This window comes from Ruditapes philippinarum, unplaced genomic scaffold, assembly GCF_026571515.1.
Source record: "Ruditapes philippinarum isolate M1 unplaced genomic scaffold, ASM2657151v2 ctg1878_1_1_1_1, whole genome shotgun sequence".
In the NCBI taxonomy this organism is placed as follows: domain Eukaryota; kingdom Metazoa; phylum Mollusca; class Bivalvia; order Venerida; family Veneridae; genus Ruditapes; species Ruditapes philippinarum.
In genome coordinates this window covers 103,925-124,909 of record NW_026856646.1, presented here as the reverse complement: position 1 = coordinate 124,909, position 20,985 = coordinate 103,925, and the positions used below count along the sequence as shown (strand labels likewise).

Genomic DNA, 20,985 nt, shown 5'->3' with positions numbered 1-20,985 from the left:
TCCGATCAACAAAACATATTTATTACTCAATGTAATACCGGTCATGTATTTTGTCTGCAATCTGTATAGTATATATTTTACACAGAATTCAACTTCATTTATTTTTTGATTTTATCAAGCATTCATATACCGATGCAGTGTACTTACATGTTGCGGTGCATAGGAAATTTATTTTTAGAAAATATACATGTATGTTTAATTTATACAAAGTTAGTACAATTGATGTCCGCGTACAAGATTTGTCTAGCAAATCTCTGATGCTTAAAACAAATATTCTAAGATGTTATCAATATGTTAATGTATGTTCATTAATCTTAATGTTTTTGATATATTCTATTCATATGTTAACGAAACCACAATTTTTTTTTTCACAATTTATACATGTACTTTGGAAATTTACTTTCGTTCTATGCTCCAGTACAATTGCTTCCAAATCCGAAGCTTTTATAAAATATGGGGCATTACATGAAAGCTTCATTTTGATATTGCATTTTCGAAAACCTTTTGTTTCGCGATTTCGTCAAGGCTTCAAGAATTATGCGTTTATCACAAGCGTACACATTGTACATGTCAAGTTTACAAAAATATATTTTACGTGTTTTTTTAATTTAATATGTCAATCAATTTCTCAAATTATGTCTATTTATAAACTTCATATTTGTTCCCTTAAATGTACAGGGATTACATGCGAAGCCCAAATGTTTACGGTTTTTAGAATGGGTAAATCAACAAAAATTAGATATATCATTTCTCCAAGAAACACACTTTACAAATGATATTTTGGAAGAGATGTTAAAACAGATTTTAAAGATTATCACATTTACAATGCATTTGGACCTACAACTCACTCAAAAGGTTGCACTATATTAGTTCGCAAAAATATGTGCATTGAATATAATGTCATAAATGATATAATTGACGAGTCTGGGAGATTTGTGCTTTTAAATATTGATTTCTCGGGAAACAGTTTTTCACTTTTGTAAACATATACGCACCAAATGACAAACATTGTAGAAATAACTTTTTCGAACTTATTAACAACAAGATTTGAAGAAGAATCATTAGGCGGAGGTGACTTTAATGATGTACTCAACGAAACAGACAGGTATACTCATTCCAAACTCGCGCACTAAAACATCTGAAAAGCTTAAAAATCTAATACATTCACATAGTCTATGCGATATCTGGAAACTTACAAATATAAATAAATTCAATTTTAATTGGAAACGGACTAATGGCGCTAAAAAAAAGTCGCATTGATTTTTTGGCTTATTGAAAAAAAGTATGTCACCTTTAATCGCCAGTTGTGACATAAGACCTGCACAAATAATAAATACTGACCACTTGGGTATTAGTCTAAAAGTAAATATTCCTAGTCATCGCGGTCCAGGTTATTGGAAGTTGAATAATTCTCATTTAGAAGATAATGAATATAAAAATCTTATCATAAATACCATTAGTTCTGTTCAAAATGAATTCAAATCTCATGACATTGATCATAGAACAATGTGGGAAATATTAAAATACAGCATTAAAAAAAAAAAAAGTATTTATTTCTCAAAACTGAAAGCTAAACATAATAGAAACCGATTAACGAGTTCAGAATAAAGACTTTCGCAGCTATACGAAGAATTTCATTCGCATAATTCAGATGCATTGCTTAAACAAATAAAAGATTTAGAAATCGAAATCGAGACGATATATATAAATAAAGCAAACGGGTCAAAAATACGCTCTTGTGTACAGCTCATCGATGAAGGTGAGAAAAATACGAATTATTTCCATTCGTTAGAAAAATCGAAACAAACGAAAAAAGTTCTTAACTCGTTAAAAATTTGACGGAAAAACAAATAACCAGCTTTGAAGATGTAATGAACGAAGAGGTAAAATTTTTACCAAAATTTTATATACAAGAAAGGTTAGACAGCAAGAATTTACGGGAATTTAACGGGGAAATACACAAAGAAAACGAACTTTCAGCTTCTCAGAAAATCGGTGTTATTTCACTATTGTACAAAAAAGGAGACCCAGAAAAATATTGAAAACTGGCGTCCAATATCGTTGCTTAATAACGACTAACAAAATTCTTACTCGGGGTACTCGCGATTAGTTTACAAAAAGTACTTCCGAAAAATTATAGACAGCGATCAACAAGGTTACATAAAAAATCGTTTTTATTGGTAATAACAAACAACAAATTCAGAGGTTATTGAACTATTGCGGAAGACATAACATTGGTGGAAACCTATTGTTTTTTAGATTTTTTGAAAAGGCTTTCGATACGATCGAGTTTGACTTTCTAGTTAAAACCCTTGAAAAGTTTTAATAACTTTAAACCAATGTTTATTTCGGCTGGATAACGTCCCCTTCTACAATGATATTTCGTCAAATGTATATATTAAACAATGGTTTGGATATCAAAAAAAATTTTCTCCCTAAGCTCACGTGGTCTCAGACCAGGGATGCGGAATTTCTTCTTTGCTTTTCATCATCGTTGCAGAAGTCCTAGCTAATTCAATTTCGAGAGAATATAATGACATTAACGGAAATCTCAATAAAAATAAACAATGAAACTTTTAAATTTTAAAAATTGACACAACTAGCCGACGATTACTAAAAAAATGTTCTTTTAAAAAAGCACAGAAAACACTACAAAAAAGGCATTATCAACTATTGAAATTTTTGGAAAACAATTCTGGTCTACCAAGCTAAATTTGCACAAGACAGAAGGTGTTAGATTAGGGAATAACTCTGATAATTTAAAATTAACTAACATAAAATGGAGCGAAAAAGTGAAGCTGTAAAAGGCGTCTTTTTTTGGCAGAAATAAAAAAAGAATGCGAACAACTAAACTGGGAAACGAAAATTCAAAACTGGTAAAAATCTTAATTAATTCAGGAAGAAAAGAAAACTTACCATTAATGGACGACAACTGTTATAAAATCAATTTTACTTCGCAAAATTTACCTACTTAATGCAAATCACTGTACTTTTTCCAGAAGAGATACAGAAAAAACTCAACTCATTATTATATACATACCTCTGGACGATAAACGTGAAAAGGTTAAAAAAACATATATTGATAAACGATCTAGAAAAAGGCAGTTTAAACATGATCAACATTGAAAGTTTTGTTACTATGCTGCAAGTTAAATGGGTAAAATCCCTACTTTCAAATGAATTTCTTAAACAAATTCGGTAAAAATTTCCTTGTTTTTTACATGAACTTAAAATCTGTCTCAAGTTTACCAAAAGATTATTATACCTTACCTGATTTCTATAAAGAACTTATTAAAAAATGGATTTTATTTAAAAATATCAATAAGAAGCAGGCCAAAACACTTCTTTGATATTCAATAAAGAAAATAATTTGGGGTAATGAACAAAATTTTATGGAATAAAAAAATCTTTTTATTTTTCATAATTGGATAAACTCTGACATAATTTTTGTAAATGATTTATCGATGCAAATGGCGATATCAGTGAACAAATCTTATTTTTCAAAACTCAGAAATAAATCAAATTGGCTATCCGAAAATTTATACGCTAACGTAAAGCTTTACCGCAACTCTGGAAATTCATCTTAAAATAAGGACGAATCAATCAAAACTAGGGTTAAAACTGACTTTTTCTCCTTTACTTACGAAAAAGAATCAAACAAAGAGGATTTATAACATACTTAGAAACAATAAAGCGGAAAAACCCATACATTCATCCGCCTATGGGAAATTTATTTGAACATAAATTCCGTGGAAATAAAGGTTATACCTGAATATAAAATCAAAGCATTGACAATAGATATAAACAGTTCCGTTATAAACTCATTTCATAATATAATACCGACAGGGGATAAACTTATACAAAATGAAAATTGAAAAATAGTCCCGAAATGCGTTTTATGCAATTGTAACTGATTAGCATCAGAACATTTCTTTATTCATTGTCAATCACTTAATGCTTTTCTGGAAAAAGAATTATTGAAACTTTTAAGCTCGCTAGGAATCTGTAAAATCTTTTTAATCTCAAAAATATTGAAAACAGCATTCAAATCTTTGGCAAATTAATTTTGATCTTTACAATTATTGGCTTTAATATATACAAAGCTTATATGATGAGTAACCAAGGTGCTGATACTATAAACATTAATGGAATCTTTCTACACGAACTTAAAAATATGAAACTATACCTCGTCCATAAGAAATATAATTCTCATTTTATTAAAACTCTTTTACAACAAACTTTTTAAACATTGGTCAGATATGTTAAAAGATGAAAGTAAAACTTGTTATAATTGCTTAATACAGCTATGTATACCTTTTTTCTAAACTGTAATTTATTTGATGATTCATATCATGTATTTGATATGTTAAATGCAGACTAACTGTACACGTAATGGTATGCAAATGTTCTTTGGTGCAAAGTTTTTTAAAAGTTTTTAAAAAAAGATAAAAAAAAAAAAAAAAAAAGATGCTGCTACGAAAATAAGATTTTAATTTTCAAAATCTTGCCTTTAATAACTAATAATTTATTATTATTAACGCTATATTTTGAATTTTTTAGGCTCCAACCAAGTCAAAGGGCTCGGGGTGGCTAATTAGTATCAAAGGGGGGGGATACTCCGGGTCCCCGGCGTCCATCGTCAACAAATCGTTTTTCTTCTCTCAAACCCTCTGGGCAGGATTAACTTCAAATTTTTGGTCTGTAAGCATCCTTGTGACAGTCCCACTTGAATTTGCTCATTCATTTCAAATTTGGCCCCCCTTTTAGGGGTCAACAGAGCTAAAAATAGAAAAAACCTTTAAACATCTTCTACTACAGAACTAATTGATGGATAATCACCAAACTTTTGTCTGTAGCATTCTTGGGGAGTCTTTTATCAAGTTTGCTCATATTAATTTGATTTGCCACTTTTTTAGGGGTCTCTAGGGCTAAAAATAGAAAAACCTTTAGACATATTCTTCGGCAGAACTAATGGGATGGATGATCAACCAAACTTTGTCTGTAAGCATTCTTGGGTAGTTCTATTATCAATTTGCTCTATTAATTTGATTTGGCCCCTTTTAGGGGTCTCAAGGCTAAAAATATAGAAAAAACCTTTAAATGTCTTCTTCTACAAACTAATGGGATGGATGACCACCAAACTTTGTCTGTAGCATTCTTGAGAAGTCTGATATCAAGTTTGCTCATTTAAAATGTGATTGGCCCCTTTTAGGGGCCGCTAAAAGCTAAAAAAAATAGAAAAACACCTTTAAATGTCTATTTCATCAGAACTAATGGAATGGATGACCACCCAAAAACTTTGTCTGCAGCATTTCTTGGGTAGTCCATTTTATCAAGGTTGATCATGTTAATTTGATTTGCCCCATTTTTAGGGGTCTCTAGAGCTAAAAAATAGAAAAAACCTTTAAACATCTTCTTCTATAGGAACTAATTGATGAATGATCACCAAATTTTGTCTGTAGCATTCTTGGGAAGTCTTTTATCAATTTTGATTCATAATTTATTTGATTGGCCCCTTTTTTAGGGGCCGCTAAAGCTAAAGATAGAATATCTTTAAAACGTCTATTTCTACAGAACTAATTTATGGATGATCACCAAACTTTGTCTGTAGCATTCTTAGGGTATGCTTTTTATCAAGTTTTTGCTCATATTAATTTGATTGGCCCTTTAAGGGGCCACTAAGGCCAAAAATCGAAAAAACCTTTGAACATTTCCTACTAGCAATAATTGATAAATGAATCACCAAAAACTTTGTAGCATTCTTAGGTAGTCTTTTATCAAAGTTTGCTCATATTAATTGGGATTAGCGCCGTTTTTATAGCTAAAGCTTAAATGCCCCAAGTCGTGGCATTTCTTCAAATTATTGTTTAAACATATTCTATGCTCAAATTAAATTGCAATGTATAATTTCCAAACTTTGAAAACGCAGTTGTTTCTGGGGGGAGCGACTCAGGGCAATCGTGGCCCTCTCGTTGTTTATTTTTTTTTACTTATCTTCTTTGTGATACTAAATGGTATCTTTAAACTTAAAGTAAAACTCCATCATAATTGAACAAATGTTCTAAAAATCTAGCTCTTTATTTCAAGAGTTATCTCCTCTTAAAGAATTTTGCAATTAAAAATATGTTATATTTTGGTAACAGGGATGTTTAAAAAATAACTTAAGAGTCTTCCTTTAGTCTGTCTGTCTGTTCAATAAAAACTGTTTCCTGAGATCACTTTTTAAGATTTTTTCCAACAAATTAACTTAAAAAATAGAGAAAAGTTGAACATTAGTTATGATAACTATATCCATCTGAGAAAATTGGACCTTTTGATATCTGTTGTATAAACATTATATACTGAAACAAAAAAGAAACTTTCTCCCCCAAGTTTTTGAATGTAGATATGTTAGTAAACAATTTTTTTTAATCCTTTTGAAACTCGATTTTTACGTTGAATAAACATACCAGGGCTTTGATACGGGAATTAGCTGACCGATTTTGCAAAACAAAACGAGTTTTACAAGCTACTACATAACTGTATATACAGTGTTTTTTTTCCCCTACTTTGGGCAATGGTGCCAGTACCGGACGGATTGGGAAAAAATCCATCAGTTTGACTCTAAATTGGGAATTTTATATTAGATGCAAATATTTATTTGGAATTTCTTTTATCCACGGAGACATGAAAAAATTTGCATAATTATACACAGAAAGAAAAAACTTAAAAAAATCTTCTTTTTAGAAAACCGAAAGCGCTAGAGCTTAAATATTTGGCATGAAACATAGTGTAGTCAGTGTCTACCAAGTTTGTTCAAATAAAAGCCCTGGGGTCAAAATTGGCCCGCCCGGGGGGGGGGGGGGGTGGAGTCATAGATTTTTCCTATATGTATATAGTAAAAAAAACTTAAAAATCTTCTTTTACAAAACCATAGAGCTAGAGCTAAGATATTTAGCATGAAACATCTTCTGAATGGGTGTTTGTTCAAATAAGGGCAGTGGGGTTAAAATTGGCCCCGCCTGCGGGTCATTAATTTTCCTTATACAGTCAGGACTCATTATAACGACACTGTTGGTTCCCAAAGGATATGTCAGTATATCGAATTTGTCAGTATATTGAATTTCATCATTCTTCATATAATGATATGCTTATTTACTGGTATCTGAATATTATGTATTTACAGGGCTCTAGCTAGACCAAAATTTTAGGGAGAAGTGACTTCTCCCTCAGGTCCTATCAGGGAGAAGTTTGACGACATAAGAGAAGTGAAAAAGTGCTTAGCACATTGATTTGATCTATAAAAAGGAGTATTACCTATTTATTGATAGTGATATTTGAAGTATAAATTCTAAAACCCTCTATCATCAGACCATTATAATAATTTCTTCCTGATTAACTCCACACACCCCCCTCCCTTAAGAAAATATTCATTGTACAACACATACTGGCAAATTCTTAATCAAAATTAATGTAAACAATACCTTAAGGAATTTTCATTACTAAACTACATTTTAAGTGCTATTGGACACATTTTAACAAAACAAATTTTCCTTTTGGTAACTTTATTTTTTCATCGTAAAAATCGGCATCGCGAAAATATGTGACAAATGAAAATTTGTCTGTTTCCTGCAAAAACACTTACAATTCTAGTTGTTGTTGACTTTGATTATATTAAATTAAATATCCAATGATTATTTTTAGATTGTTTTTCATCCGCTATTGCAACAGGCATTGTAAAACAAAATGTTCAAATTTGTAGTTTACCGCATAATTTACCGACGTTTATGTAACTTTTTGACTGCTGTTTTTTACTTGGCCAAAATTGGTTTAATGTGGGTCAATATTTTTTAAGTTCTTTAACAAATTTCATTTTTACTATCAAACCGGTTACTTGTGCTTCTGTGTGTATTACTTTATATGCAAGTAAATTTACACGGTCTGTGTGAGGTTGTGTGTTTTTACTGTCAAATATGGTAAGAGCAATTCCGGGTGTAATCTTTTCACACTCGCTGATAAAATAGTGGCAGGTGTCGTTAAATTATGCTTAACAAATGTGATGTTTACATCGGCGAATTAAATGGCTATAATGTCCGATGCATCTGCATATCATGTCACTTAAATGTGTTAATTGATGTCAATTATCGGCAGTAACTGTGCGTCACTAATTCAGTTTGATTTATGCCTGGAGGCGAGGATTAACTTAATTAACATGCGCTGTATGATATTTTAATGTACATGTGGTCAGTAAAAAAGCGCGGCGAAGTCGTTTTCGCTTTGATGTTCAAACTCAGCGAAGTTCTGAAACTTTAGGCGACTAAGTCGCCCAAATCGCCCAGTTGCTAGAGCCCTGATTTAGATCTATAATAAACATCTATAATGAAAAAGATTTTTTTGTTTATGTTTTCACTTTATTATACACATTACATATCATACACATAAAACAACAACTTTATTAAATTATAAACAACTAAAATGACTGTAGTTAAAGATTGATATGAAAATGATAAAACTTTATAGAATAAAAAGCACATACAATGATAGGACTTTTAAAAGTTAAATCTTTAAAAATTGATTGCACTTTTTTGATGTCTTTGTCAATTAACAAAAAAAGTCTTTCATACTTTTTTTTGAACTTCGTTTGATTTTGTATTGTTTTATAGCAGACATCAATGCCCAGCAGAGTCTAAATATTTCCGGATCAAAGAGGGTACCCTGTTGTTCTTAAAAAATTATCACATTGTTCAAGCTATTTCTCGCCTGAACTTTCGTAACTTTCCATAAAACTGCTACATCAGTGTCACCATCACCAACATCATCGTCATCATCATCACTGACATTGTTTAATGAACAGTCTCTGGGTTCAAGCTTAGAAAGGCTCAATATTGCATCATCAGTTAATAACTCCCCTGTTTCCAAACCGTTATCAATTTCCACAAATTCAGAGGCAGACATGGGCTTTTCACTTACTTCACATGGAAATCTGGAGATCAATTCTGCCAGAAACTTTAGTTTAGTGTTTGTTAGCAACAACCCACTTTCAGTATGGCTAGATGCGTTGTCAACAAGTAAAACAACATGTTTTCCTTGTAAACGCATAGATTTGTCAAATTGCTTCAACCAATCTTGGAATACAGAGGACGTCATCCAGGCTTTTTTGTTAAAAGTGTAATTTACATATATCTTCGGTCAAAAGTTTTACCAAAACACCTAGGCCTGGCACATTTCCCAATTACAAGCGGTTTTTGCTTGTCCGTTCCAGAAGCATTGCAGCAAAGGGCATGGAAATTCTCTCTTTCGATCCTTTAAGTCCGTAGATCGAACCAGAGGCAAGTGTTGAATTTGGGCCGAGTCGATAAAACAAGCAAGTCTCGTCAAGATTATAGACGTCATCGGCATCATACACCTCTAATAAATCCTTCAGTTCACTGCGACCTAAAAATAAAAGCAAAAGAAAACGTTTTACTCACAATTTCGGTTTTCTTTAAAATAACACCAAAACTCTAATTATTAGAGTACTCCGGAAAAGATAACTCGTGACCAATTTCGATTGATTAACTCCCTTAGTTTTTCATAACGTTTAAGTACGGTTTTAATATTAAATATAAATTCATTATTAGAGATGATTTCAATCAGGTTAAGAATTTATTTAATATAATTATTAAACCAATAATAACAATAAAAATCTAACCAGTATTCACGAGAGATAGATCGACGCTTCCTGCTTCTCCGTGGGCTTTAAAGGATTTCAGTCCGTGGCGTTGTTTGAAGCGCTGTACCCAGCCCTTGCTGTACTGAAAGTTTTCTTTGATTTCAAATTGTTGTCCGAATATTTAAGCTTTAGACATTAACATTTCGTCTGATATCATAGCATTTTTAGCTCGACTATTCGCAGAATAATCGAGCTAATGCAGTCACCCATTTGTCGGCGTCGGCGTCAGCGTCCCTGTGGTTAAGTTTTTGTATGTAAGCTGGTATCTCCATAACTACTGAAGGGAATGGATTGAAACTTCACACACTTGTTCTCTGTGATTATCTAAGATGATTGGCACAAGTCCCATAACTCTGGTTTGCTTTTTTTCATAATTATGCCCCTTTTTCGACTTAGAAATTCTTGGTTAAGTTTTTGTATGTAAGCTGGTATCTCCATAACTACTGAAGGGAATGGATTGAAACTTCACACACTTGTTCTCTGTGATTATCTAAGATGATTGGCACAAGTCCAGTGATTAATCTAGAAATTCCTTACAATGCGTCGGATGACGCACATGTTTGAAAACAACGAGTCCTTTAGCAAAATCAATGAGTCATGTAGCAAAATAAATGGGTCTTAGCAGAATGTTTTTTTTAATAGCAGATCCTTGACATGATTTGCATGTTTTTATAACAAGCGATTAAGTAATTAAAGTGTATAAAAAAGTTTTTTTTTGGTACTAATATTAATTGCAGGCAAAACAATTTTTATTGGCTGCTCAAAAATCTAATTTGCATAATTTATATTTTCTTACTACTTATGTCTAATACTGTGCATTATCCATTTTAAATTGTTCGTAATTTGCACAAAATGTCCCTATCACACTGTATACATACTGACGACTTTTATTGCTCCTTGTATGCCTCAGCTCTGTGTAGAAAGCATACACAGACAGACCTTTTTGATCATGAAAAAAAGTCATGCACAATGTTTCCCTGATTGGTTAATCACCCTGTCAAATATTCTGATGACGTAATAGACATCTTTTTTTTTTTACACTCCGCGTGAACTTGAGTGACCTTAGGGGAATTCAATTTACACACCTGTCAGATTATACTGTAACTTACAGCATTTCTTAAAATAGCAACACTTTTTTTTCAGTTACCGATATTTATTTAAAATATTAAGTAGATTAATGATTTTTTGTTTGTTTATTGGATTAAATTTACGGTAGTAGAAATGCTTATCTGTGTGGGAAAGGGATAAGGTAAGTAGATAATTGGAAAAATGCTATAGGGAAATGGATAAACTCAAGAATATGCGGAATTACATGGGAATGGGTAACCTGTTGCTGTTGGTACCAGTTTTGTCTGGATGACGAAATAACATACAATATAGGTCTGGCACAGATTTTAGATGCACCCTTGGCCCTTTGCTGACGATTTGCATCTCTGCATATTTCACCATTGTAGGCGATTCGCTCTCATGCAAAATGGGCGCTCTGATTGGCTAATGCCGATAATGGGCGGTTACCGATCACAGGGGATTTAACGTTTCAAGCAAATGGGGGATTAGTCTTGCACAAGTAATCCTCGGAAATTAAATTATTCAACTGAGGAAATTGAAAAATTATTCAACTGATTAAAACAGTACATAGAAATCACTAATCCTGATATTTTCGATTATAAACCACCTGATTTGCATGCGTCAAATTGAACGCACATATTTTGAAACTGTGCGTCTTTTTCTATTTTTATGCGTATTTTACGCAAGACGCACATCTAGATTAATCACTGCAAGTCCCATAACTCTGATTTGCTTTTTTACATAATTATGCCCCTTTTTCGACTTAGAAATTCTTGGTTAAGTTTTTGCGTGTAAGCTGGTATCTCCATAACTACTGAAGGGAATGGATTGAAACTTAAAACACTTGTTCTCTGTGATTATCTAAGATGATTGGCACAAGTCCCATAACTCTGATTTACTTTTTAACATAATTATGCCCCTTTTTCGACTCATGAATTCTTGGTTAAGTTTTTGCATGTAAGCTTGTATCTCCATAACTACTGAAGGGAATGTATTGAAACTTGAAGAGTTTGTACCTTTTCGGACAATTTATGTATTCATATAGGTAAGCATTATTATACTCAATGAAACACCCTTGTGACAAATTTTCGAATAGTCGAGCGTTACTGTCCTCCGACAGTACTTGTTACTCCTCATATCGTTAAACCACATGAACAACGCGTTTTCAAGATTTTCATATTTTCCACTTCGATGACGCACATGTTTTGATTTTGGAGAGTTAGTTATTGTCTCTTTGTTTTTTAAAATGTCACTCACTGTCGATCTCCCTATTTTAATGTTCCATACATTTGAAAAATGAACACGAATATCACTTTGTGTAACATCCTTTTTACTCTCTTTATATGAAATGATTTCGTATTTTTGTTCAAAAGTTAAATTAGTCCGTTGACGTTTAGCTGGAGGTTCTGCCATTATTTTAATAAAAAAGTTGACAAGTGTAAGAAAATTCTGCTGTCAACAACACGTTGGTATTGTAATAAGGTGTAACAACCAATTGACCAAGCTACAATACCTGTTTTAACACCTTTCGACTTTTGTTCACGGCTCAATTATACGCGAGCTTGACTGACCAAGTGTCAGTATAACGGGTACTGATTGTATAGAAAATAACACGTTTATAACACGTTCGGTTCCCAATTTTATTGTGTCGGAGTCGGAATACAAATTTTCCGTTATAATGGATTATAATAATGTTGAAAAAAATTGGTTCCCACCAATTCACTGTCGTTATTTGAATTTGTCAGTATTATGGATTCCGGTGTATTGAGTCCTGACTGTATGCATGTGTATAGTAAAAACTTAAAAACACTTCTTTTAAAAAACTCAAAGAGCTAGAGTTTAGCTACTAAGCATGAAATATCTTCTTGTGAGTGTCTACTAAGTTTGTTGAAATAAAAGCCCTGGGGTAAAAAATGGCCCTGCCCAGGGGGGGGGGGGGGTCATTGGTTTCCCTATATGTGCATAGTAAAAACTTATAAAAAATTTCTTTTAAAAACCTCAAATAGCTAGAGCGTAGATATTTATCATGAAACATGGGTGTTTACCAAGTTTGTTCAAATAAAAGTCCTTGGGTTAAAATTGGCCCCTCCTGAGCAATTTCAGGGTCATCATGGCCCTCTTGTTATTAATTTTAGCTACTTTTCAATTTCCTGTGGTTTAAATGATATTTTATGGGCACTATAGCAATGCATGTTCACAATTGCTATATTGTATGTCTTAATGGCTATAAAACAGTTAAAGAAACCTGCATCTGTTTTTTGTTGTTTCAGTTGAGGGATCTAGTGGCACAGAAGTTTTCTGCTCCAATTGAACAGTTATGTTTGATATTTGCTGGAAAGATACTGAAAGATGATGAGACACTTGTTCAACATTCCATTAAAGACGGGATGACTGTTCATCTAGTAATTAAATCAGCAAACCGGGTATTTATTAAACATACTACATTAAAAATATGTAATTGCTTTTTATCTTGATAACACAGTACACAAAAAGTTTTAGAAATAGCAAAATAAGAATGCAAATGAATTTCTTAAATTTTGAGTGGCTTACAGACTTACTGTGCTGGCACATATAAGCCATGAAGAAGAAAAGTACAAGGATAACAAGGTGCTTGTCATACTGGAAACAATAGCGTATATTCTGGTATTAATGTCGCCTCTACGGAGTAGTGACAACATATAGGGATCACTTCTTCGTCATCTGTCCATCCATCACAAAACTTGTCTGTACTACTCCTCAGAAACTACTGGTGCAATTTCATCCAAACTTTACAGGAATTATCAGTACCAAGTCTAGTTGTGCATATTGTCAGCATTTTCCGGTTCAATTATTTTTGCAGAGTTATGGCCCTTTAATAATTTTTAGCTAGACTATTTGAAGAATATGAGAGCTATTGTAGTCCCATCTGCATCGGCGTCTGTGTTGGTTAAAGTTTTTTGTAAAGTCAAATATCTCAATTATTGCTTGAGATATTCAATTACAATACTTATTATACCCCCGCACAACAAAGTTGTAAGGGGGGTATACTGGAATCAGCTTGTCCGTCCGTCCGGCTGTCCGGCCGTCTGGCCGTCCGTCGGTTTTTTCTTGTCCGCCCAATAACTTAAGATTCCTTTGACCCTTAGTCTTCATATTTGGCATGGAGGTTAGTCATGATTAGTAGATGACCTCTATTGATTTTGAGGTCAAAGGTCAAGGTCACAGGGGCCTTGACTTCAAAAAGCTTGTCCGCCAAATAACTTAAGATTCCTTTGACCTTCATATTTGGTATTGAGGTTAGTCATGATTAGTAGATGACCCCTATTGACTTTGAGGTCACCAGGTCAAAGGTCAAGGTCACCGGGGCCTTGACTTCAAAAGGCTTGTCCGACCAATAACTTAAGATTCCTTTGACCCACAGTCTTCATATTTGGCATGGAGGCTAGTCATGATAAGTAGATGACCCCTATTGACTTTGAGGTCACCAGGTCAAAGGTCAAGGTCACAGGGGCCTTGACTTCAAAAAGCTTGTCCGCCCAATAACTTAAGATTCCTTTGACCCACAGTCTTCATATTTGGCATGGAGCTTAGTCATGATTAGTAGATGACCCCTATTGAATGCATAAAATTGTCCCAAAAAAGGCACAAACCCTTCAGTAGTTATGGAAGCAAAACTTTACCATGAATTTCTAAGTTGAAAAAGGGGAGAAAAATCAGCCTAAATGCAAGATAGAATTATGGATCTTGGTCAGTGACCTACAATTATGACCCTAAATGCATATGCATATGTGAAGTTTTAAAATCTTGTGCATATGTCACAGGTTTTTATGTTGAATGATTCTTTGCCAAGTTATGGCTATCATGAGGTGACACATGTCATCATAATGATGGCCCTTGTAAATAAGTTAACTCATGAACTGTGTTTTTTGTTTTTAGCCATATATATATTTATATGTATATATGGCATTATTTTGTATTTGTAACTAACTCACCAGAGCCGAAGGTTCAGGGTGAGCTATTAGTATCAAAGGGGGATACTCCGTCGTCATGCATCAACATTCATCTTCTTCTCTGAAACTGCTGGGCAAATTTACTTTAAATTTTGTCTGTAACATCCTTGTGACAGTCCCATTTTAATTTGCTCCAGTATGAAAAGGAAATTAGACAGCGTGAGTTGATATGGTTTAATTGCCAGAGGTACAGTAACAATGAACTTGGGCTCCATTTTTTATTATGAAGAAAAATAAATAAGTGTCAGAAAACTACAGTCGAAACTGTCTTAAGCAGCCAACCAAGGGATGCAGTCATTTTGGCTGCTTAAGACAGGTGGCTGCTGAATGGAGGATCCAGTTTTTATCCAAATAAATTAAATCTGATTTAAGTATAAATAAACCAGTCTGATTCATCATCATCATCAGTTTTTAACCATTTACAAACGTATGCTTTTAATGGTTTAACATGTACACAATCCTTCCAACATATAAAGCTTTACATGAATGTAACACAGATAAACAAATGCACTCACGATTTATTATGTCAATAATTGAAACTATTTATCCCATAAAAATATCTTCTTGCACAATAATTTAAAATGCGTAATATTTTTTTCACAAAAAAAGTATGACAGTTTATTTTTCTAACTTTTGATCAATAGAATATTGTGTACACGTCATCTAAGTGTCGGCACTTCCTTTGATGTTTCAGATTGAAACAGCAGGGCTACAGGTTTGTAAACATCAAAGATTCCTTTGAAGAGACCGCTAGTTACCTCTTAGAGGTCATCTAATGTGTAAACTTAATGGGTGTGATTTAACAGTGACCTCATTATATTTATGCAATTTTATTTTCACACATGGAGCAAGTGTTTTTATGAATTTATTACTGAGGAATTTAGACAATCGGCGATGTAATCCATTTTCATTTCTTTGGTAAGTACCAAGTACGCACAAAATGTATCTGAATCGGGATAAACTGAAATTTCTTTCTGCCATCGACAATGCATTTTTTTCTTCTTTCTTTTTTTTTTTTTAAAATCGGTAAATCGGTAAATTGAACAATAAAAAAACTAGCGTAAAGTAACTCAAAAGAACGAATTGCAAGTGCGTTTAGACGTTCCAAACGTTTGTAATTACGACACGGATGAGCAATTATGCAAACTTCTTGAAATGTTATGGTTTGTGTTAATATCTAGCACCTGACAAGTAGCTTTTGTTAATCCGTGACACGTGTCATCTTTAAAAATAAATGGCAGAAGATTGCCTGGCCGTTTCACCTGGCTGACCGCAGAAGATTGCCTGGCCGTTTCACCTGGCTGACCGCAGAAGATTGCCTGGCCGTTTCACCTGGCTGACCGCTTAAGATGACCGACTTTAAGATTCGGGAAGCATTTTAGGTGACCGTTGACCGCGGACAGCAGGTGACCGTTGAACAGATGTATAAAATAGAGTGGTTTTCGTCGGGAGCGTCACAAAATGGCCGTTAAGGTCAGGTGACCGCCGATAAGAGGTGACCGTTAGTACAGTTTCGACTGTATATAAAACTAGAGGGCCATGTTTAAATTAAGTTTCAGCAAGTTCATTTGAAAAAATATTTCTAACACTGAAAAATAATTGTTTCTGGTGAGCGATTCAGGGCCATCATGGCTCTCTTGATTATGAACTAGTCATGAAGAATTTGCATTATTGTGCACCCCACTTTAGGGGGGGGGGGGGATTTAGATTTACCCTTGTCCGTCTCTTTTGTATCGCACGTAACTCAAAAAGTATTTGACCTAGAGTCATGAAACTTAACAGGAATGTTGATCAAATTGTGCAGTTGTGCACCTGCTTATTTTCGTGAGGATTTATTCAGTATTTTCAGAGTTATTGCCCTTCACTTAGTAAAATTTGCAATTTTCAACTTGTGTTGCATGTAACTCCAAAAATATTTGACCTACAGTCATGAAACCTTACTGGAATGTTGATCAGCATGTGTAGTTGTGCACCTGGGTATTTTTGTGTGGATATATTTAGTATTTTTAGAGTTGTTATTGCCCTTGACTTAGTAAAAATTTCAAATTTTTAACTTGTGTCAAACATAACTAAAAAAGTATTTGACCTAGAGTCATGAAACCTTACAATAATGTTGCTCAGCATGTGCAGTTGTGCACCTGAGTATTTTCGTGTGGATATATTTAGTATTTTTAGAGTTATTACCCTGGACTTAGTAAAAATTTGCAATTTTCAACTTGTTGCTCAGCATGTGCAGTTGTGCACCTGAGTATTTTCGTGTGGATATATTTAGTATTTTTAGAGTTATTACCCTGGACTTAGTAAAAATTTGCAATTTTTTACTTGTGTGGCACGTAACTCAAAAAATATTTGACCTAGAGTCATGAAACCTTACAGGAATGTTGATCAGCATGTGTAGTTGTGCATGTGGGTATTTTCGTGTGGATATTTTTAGTATTTTTAGAGTTATTGCCCTTGACTTAGTAAAAATTTACAATATTCAACATGTAACTCAAAGTATTTGACCTGTAGGCCTGAAAGTTTACAAGAATGTTGGTCAGCATGTGTACTAATGCACATTGGGGTTTTACTTGTGGATTTATTCAGTATCCTTTACTTAATAAAAGATTTTTAGTTTTCAACTTGGGAACATGTAGCCAAAAAAAAAAAATTTGACCTAGAGACATAAGATTGACAAACCGATGGAGTGTGGAGTGTGGGGGCACCCGTGTCCTATGGACACATTTCTTGTTCTTAATCAAATGATCTTCAAAATAGCGGACGATGGGAAACAATCAGTTCATTATATGTAAATCTGTTTGCTTTATAATCTCCTGATACAAGGAACTAATTCGCTATATGCTTACAAGGAACTCCGGATATAAGGAACAGATTTTGAATGTCCCAATGAGTTCGTTAAAACAGGAGTTTACTGTACTTTCAATTAATGACTTAATGACATAACATAATGTCATTATATCTATTTTAAGAACCTTTTTTATGCCACCGTAGTATCTGCGATGCAGTGGCATATAGCGATTCACCTGTTTGTGTCTGTATGTATGTATGTTTGTTATATAGATTATATAATGAACTTAAAAAATCTTCTTGTGAAAAAATACTAGTCCAATTTCAACCAAACTTAGCAGGATTGATCCTTGGGTGGAGAACTTCTAAAGTTGTTCAAAGAATTTCATTCCATGCAGAAATCTGGTTGCCATGGCAACCAAAAGGAATTATAGGAATAAATTAACAGAATTCTTTTTGTAAAGACCCACCAGGCTAAGAGCATAGATATTTTGCATAAGGCATTGTCTGGAAGACCTCTATCAAGATTGTTCAAATTATAGCCCTGGGGTCAAAATTGGCCCGCCCTGGGGTCATTGATTTTCACTATATGTACATATAGTAAAAACTTAAAAAACCATCTTGTCTGAAGGTACAAGGCTTAGAGCTTTGATATTTGGTATATGATATCATCTATAGGTACTCTACCAAAGTTGATCAAATTTTGCCACTACTGTCAAAATTAGCCCCGCCCCTGGGGTCATAGGTTTTCCTTTTATGTATTAGTAAAAACTTTAAAAAAATCATCTTCTACTAAGATTGTTCAAATTATGGCCCAGGGGTCAAAATTTGCCCCACCCCGGGATCATTGATTTTCAATATGTACATATAGTAAAAAATTTAAATACCTTCTTGTCTCTAGTGAGACCCCTGGGGTCATAGTTTTCCTTATATGTACATGTTTATAGTAAAAACTTTAAAAAATCATCTTCTCTAATTTAACAAAGGCTAGAGGTTAGATATTTTGCATGAAACATTGTGTAGTGAACCTCTAGCAAGATTGTTCAAATTATAGCCTTGGGGTCAAAATTGGCCCCGACCCTGGGGTCATTGATTTTCAGTCACTATGTACATATAGTAAAAAATTAAAAATCTTCTTGTCTTAAGGTACAAGGCTTAGAGTTTTGATATTTTGTGCCCTGCCCCAGAGGCGATAGTTTTCCTTAATATAGTAATATAGTTAAAACTTGAAAAATCTTCTTCTCTGAATTGTCAAAAGCTAGAGGTTAGATATTTGGCATGAGACTTTGTGTAGTTAACCTTTACCAAGATTGTTCATATTATAGCCTTGGGGTCAAAATTGGCCCCTCCCCGGGATCATTGATTTTTCACTATGTACATTTAGTTAACAAGAGCACCGCTAGGCAGAGCATTATATATGCCCCAAAGTGTTTTTATGCCACCGCAGCATCTGCGATGCGGTGGCATATAGCGATTCACCTGTGTGTGTGTGTGTGTTTGTTTGTTTGTTTGTTTGTTTGTTTGTTTGTTTGTTTGTTTGTTTGTTTGTGTGTGTGTGTGTGTGTGTGTGTGTGTGTGTATAGATTATATAGTGAACTTAAAAAATCTTCTTGTGAAAAACCACTAGTCCAATTTCAACCAAACTTGGCAGGATTGATCCTTGGGTGAAGGGCTTCCAAAGTTGTTCAAAGAATTTAATTCCATGCAGAAATCTGGTTGCCATGGCAACCAAAAGGAATTATAAGAATAAATTAAAAAAATCTTCTTGTAAAGACCCAAAAGGCCTAGAGCTTAGATATTTTGCATAAGGCATTGTCTGGTAGACCTCTACCAAGATTGTTCAAATTATAGCCCTGGGGTCAAAATCGGCCCCGCCCCGGGGGTCATTGATTTTCACTATATGTACATATAGTAAAAACTTCAAATACCTTCTTGTCTGAAGGTACTAGGCTTAGAGGTTTGATTTTTGTTATGTGTTATTATCTATAGGTTCTCTACCAAAGTTGTTCAAATTTTGACTCTAGTGTCAAAATCAGCCCCACCCCAGGGGTCATAGGTTTTCCTTATATGTATATAGTAAAAACTTAAAAAATCATCTTCTCTAAATTCACAAAGGCTGGAGGTTAGATATTTTGCATGAAACATTGTGTAGTGAACCTTTAGCAAGATTGTACAAATTATAGCTCTGGGGTCAAAATTGGCCCCGCCCCGGGGGTCATTGGTTTTCACTATGTACATATAGTAAAAAATTTAAAAAACTTCTTGTCTGAAGGTACAAGGCTTAGAGCTTTGATATTTGGTATGATATCATCTATAGGTACTCTACCAAAGTTGTTCAAATTTTGCCTCTAGTGTCAAAACTAGCCCGCTGCGGGGGTCATAGGTTTTCCTTACATGTATATAGTAAAAACTTTAAAAAATCTTCTCTAATTGACAAAGGCTAGAGGTTAGACATTTTGCATTAAACATTGTGTAGTGAACCTCTAGCAAGATTATTCAAATTAAAGCCCTGGGGTCAAAATTGGCCCCGCCCCTGGGGATCATTGATTTTCAGTCACTATATATGTCTTAAAGTAAAAAATTAAAAATCTTATTTCTGAAGTTACTAATCTGATAATAACAGATAGGTAAGTGATCTATGCATTATGACAATCTGTATAGAAACCAAAATAAAATGTGTTCCTACATTACTATTTAGTGTTGTATTTATGCAGTGGCATGGCATTTTTTACAAATGCAATCTTGTTTTGGCTATTATTGGCTGTTATTTTTGAATGGATTGTCTTCAAAGTTGAACATAATAATCTTCAAGGATAACCCTTAACAAGAGCCCGATTTAAGCCGGGTGATGCTCCCTGAATAGGTTTTGGACACAGGAAAGTACACCTTGTAGTTTCAGAGTTATGTCCTAGTAAAAAGTTCAAAGTGCAATAATTCCAAAATTAGGCAAGGCAGAGTTACTGTTCTTTGCACTGCACTTCTAATCAATGTGATCTATCAACCTACAACAAAGTTTCTTGTTGATATCTCTTATGGTTTCCGGACAACTTCAAAAAGTAAAAATAAACAAAGGGCAATAACTCCAGAATTAGGCAAGGCAGAGTTATGATTCTTGTGCACTGCACATCTACCCATTGAGATATATCTACCTACAAAGTTTCATGTTGGTATCTCTTACAGTTTTACAGCTATGTCCTGGACAAGATTTTTCTAAAAGGGGAGATAATTCAAAAATGAGGCTTAACAGAGTTATGGGTCTTTTGCACTGCACTTCTACTCAATGAGATCTATCTACCTACAATGTTTCATCTTGATATCTCTTATAGTTTTAGAGTTATGTTCCTGACAAAGTTCAAAGTGTTAAATTAACAAAGGGCAATAACTCCAAAATTAGGACAAAAAGAGTTATTGTTCTTATGCACTGCACATCTACCCATTGAGATCTATTCA

General features: G+C 33.8%; 1 protein-coding gene and 1 long non-coding RNA gene across 2 annotated transcripts in view; one reads left to right on the top strand and one right to left on the bottom strand.

Moving 5' to 3' along the window:
• Positions 1-20,985, top strand: part of LOC132747213 (ubiquilin-1-like) — a 111,969-nt gene that overhangs the window by 13,912 nt on the left and 77,072 nt on the right. Inside the window, exon 2 of the mRNA XM_060736543.1 lies at positions 13,030-13,182. Within this exon, the coding sequence (XP_060592526.1) occupies positions 13,030-13,182 (153 nt within the window). The remainder of the gene's footprint in view (positions 1-13,029; positions 13,183-20,985) is intronic.
• LOC132747214 (uncharacterized) lies at positions 13,746-19,257 on the bottom strand. The gene is made up of 2 exons (XR_009628095.1): positions 16,081-19,257; positions 13,746-16,045 (listed from the first exon to the last, which is right to left on the bottom strand). It is a non-coding gene; the product is annotated as an uncharacterized LOC132747214 (long non-coding RNA).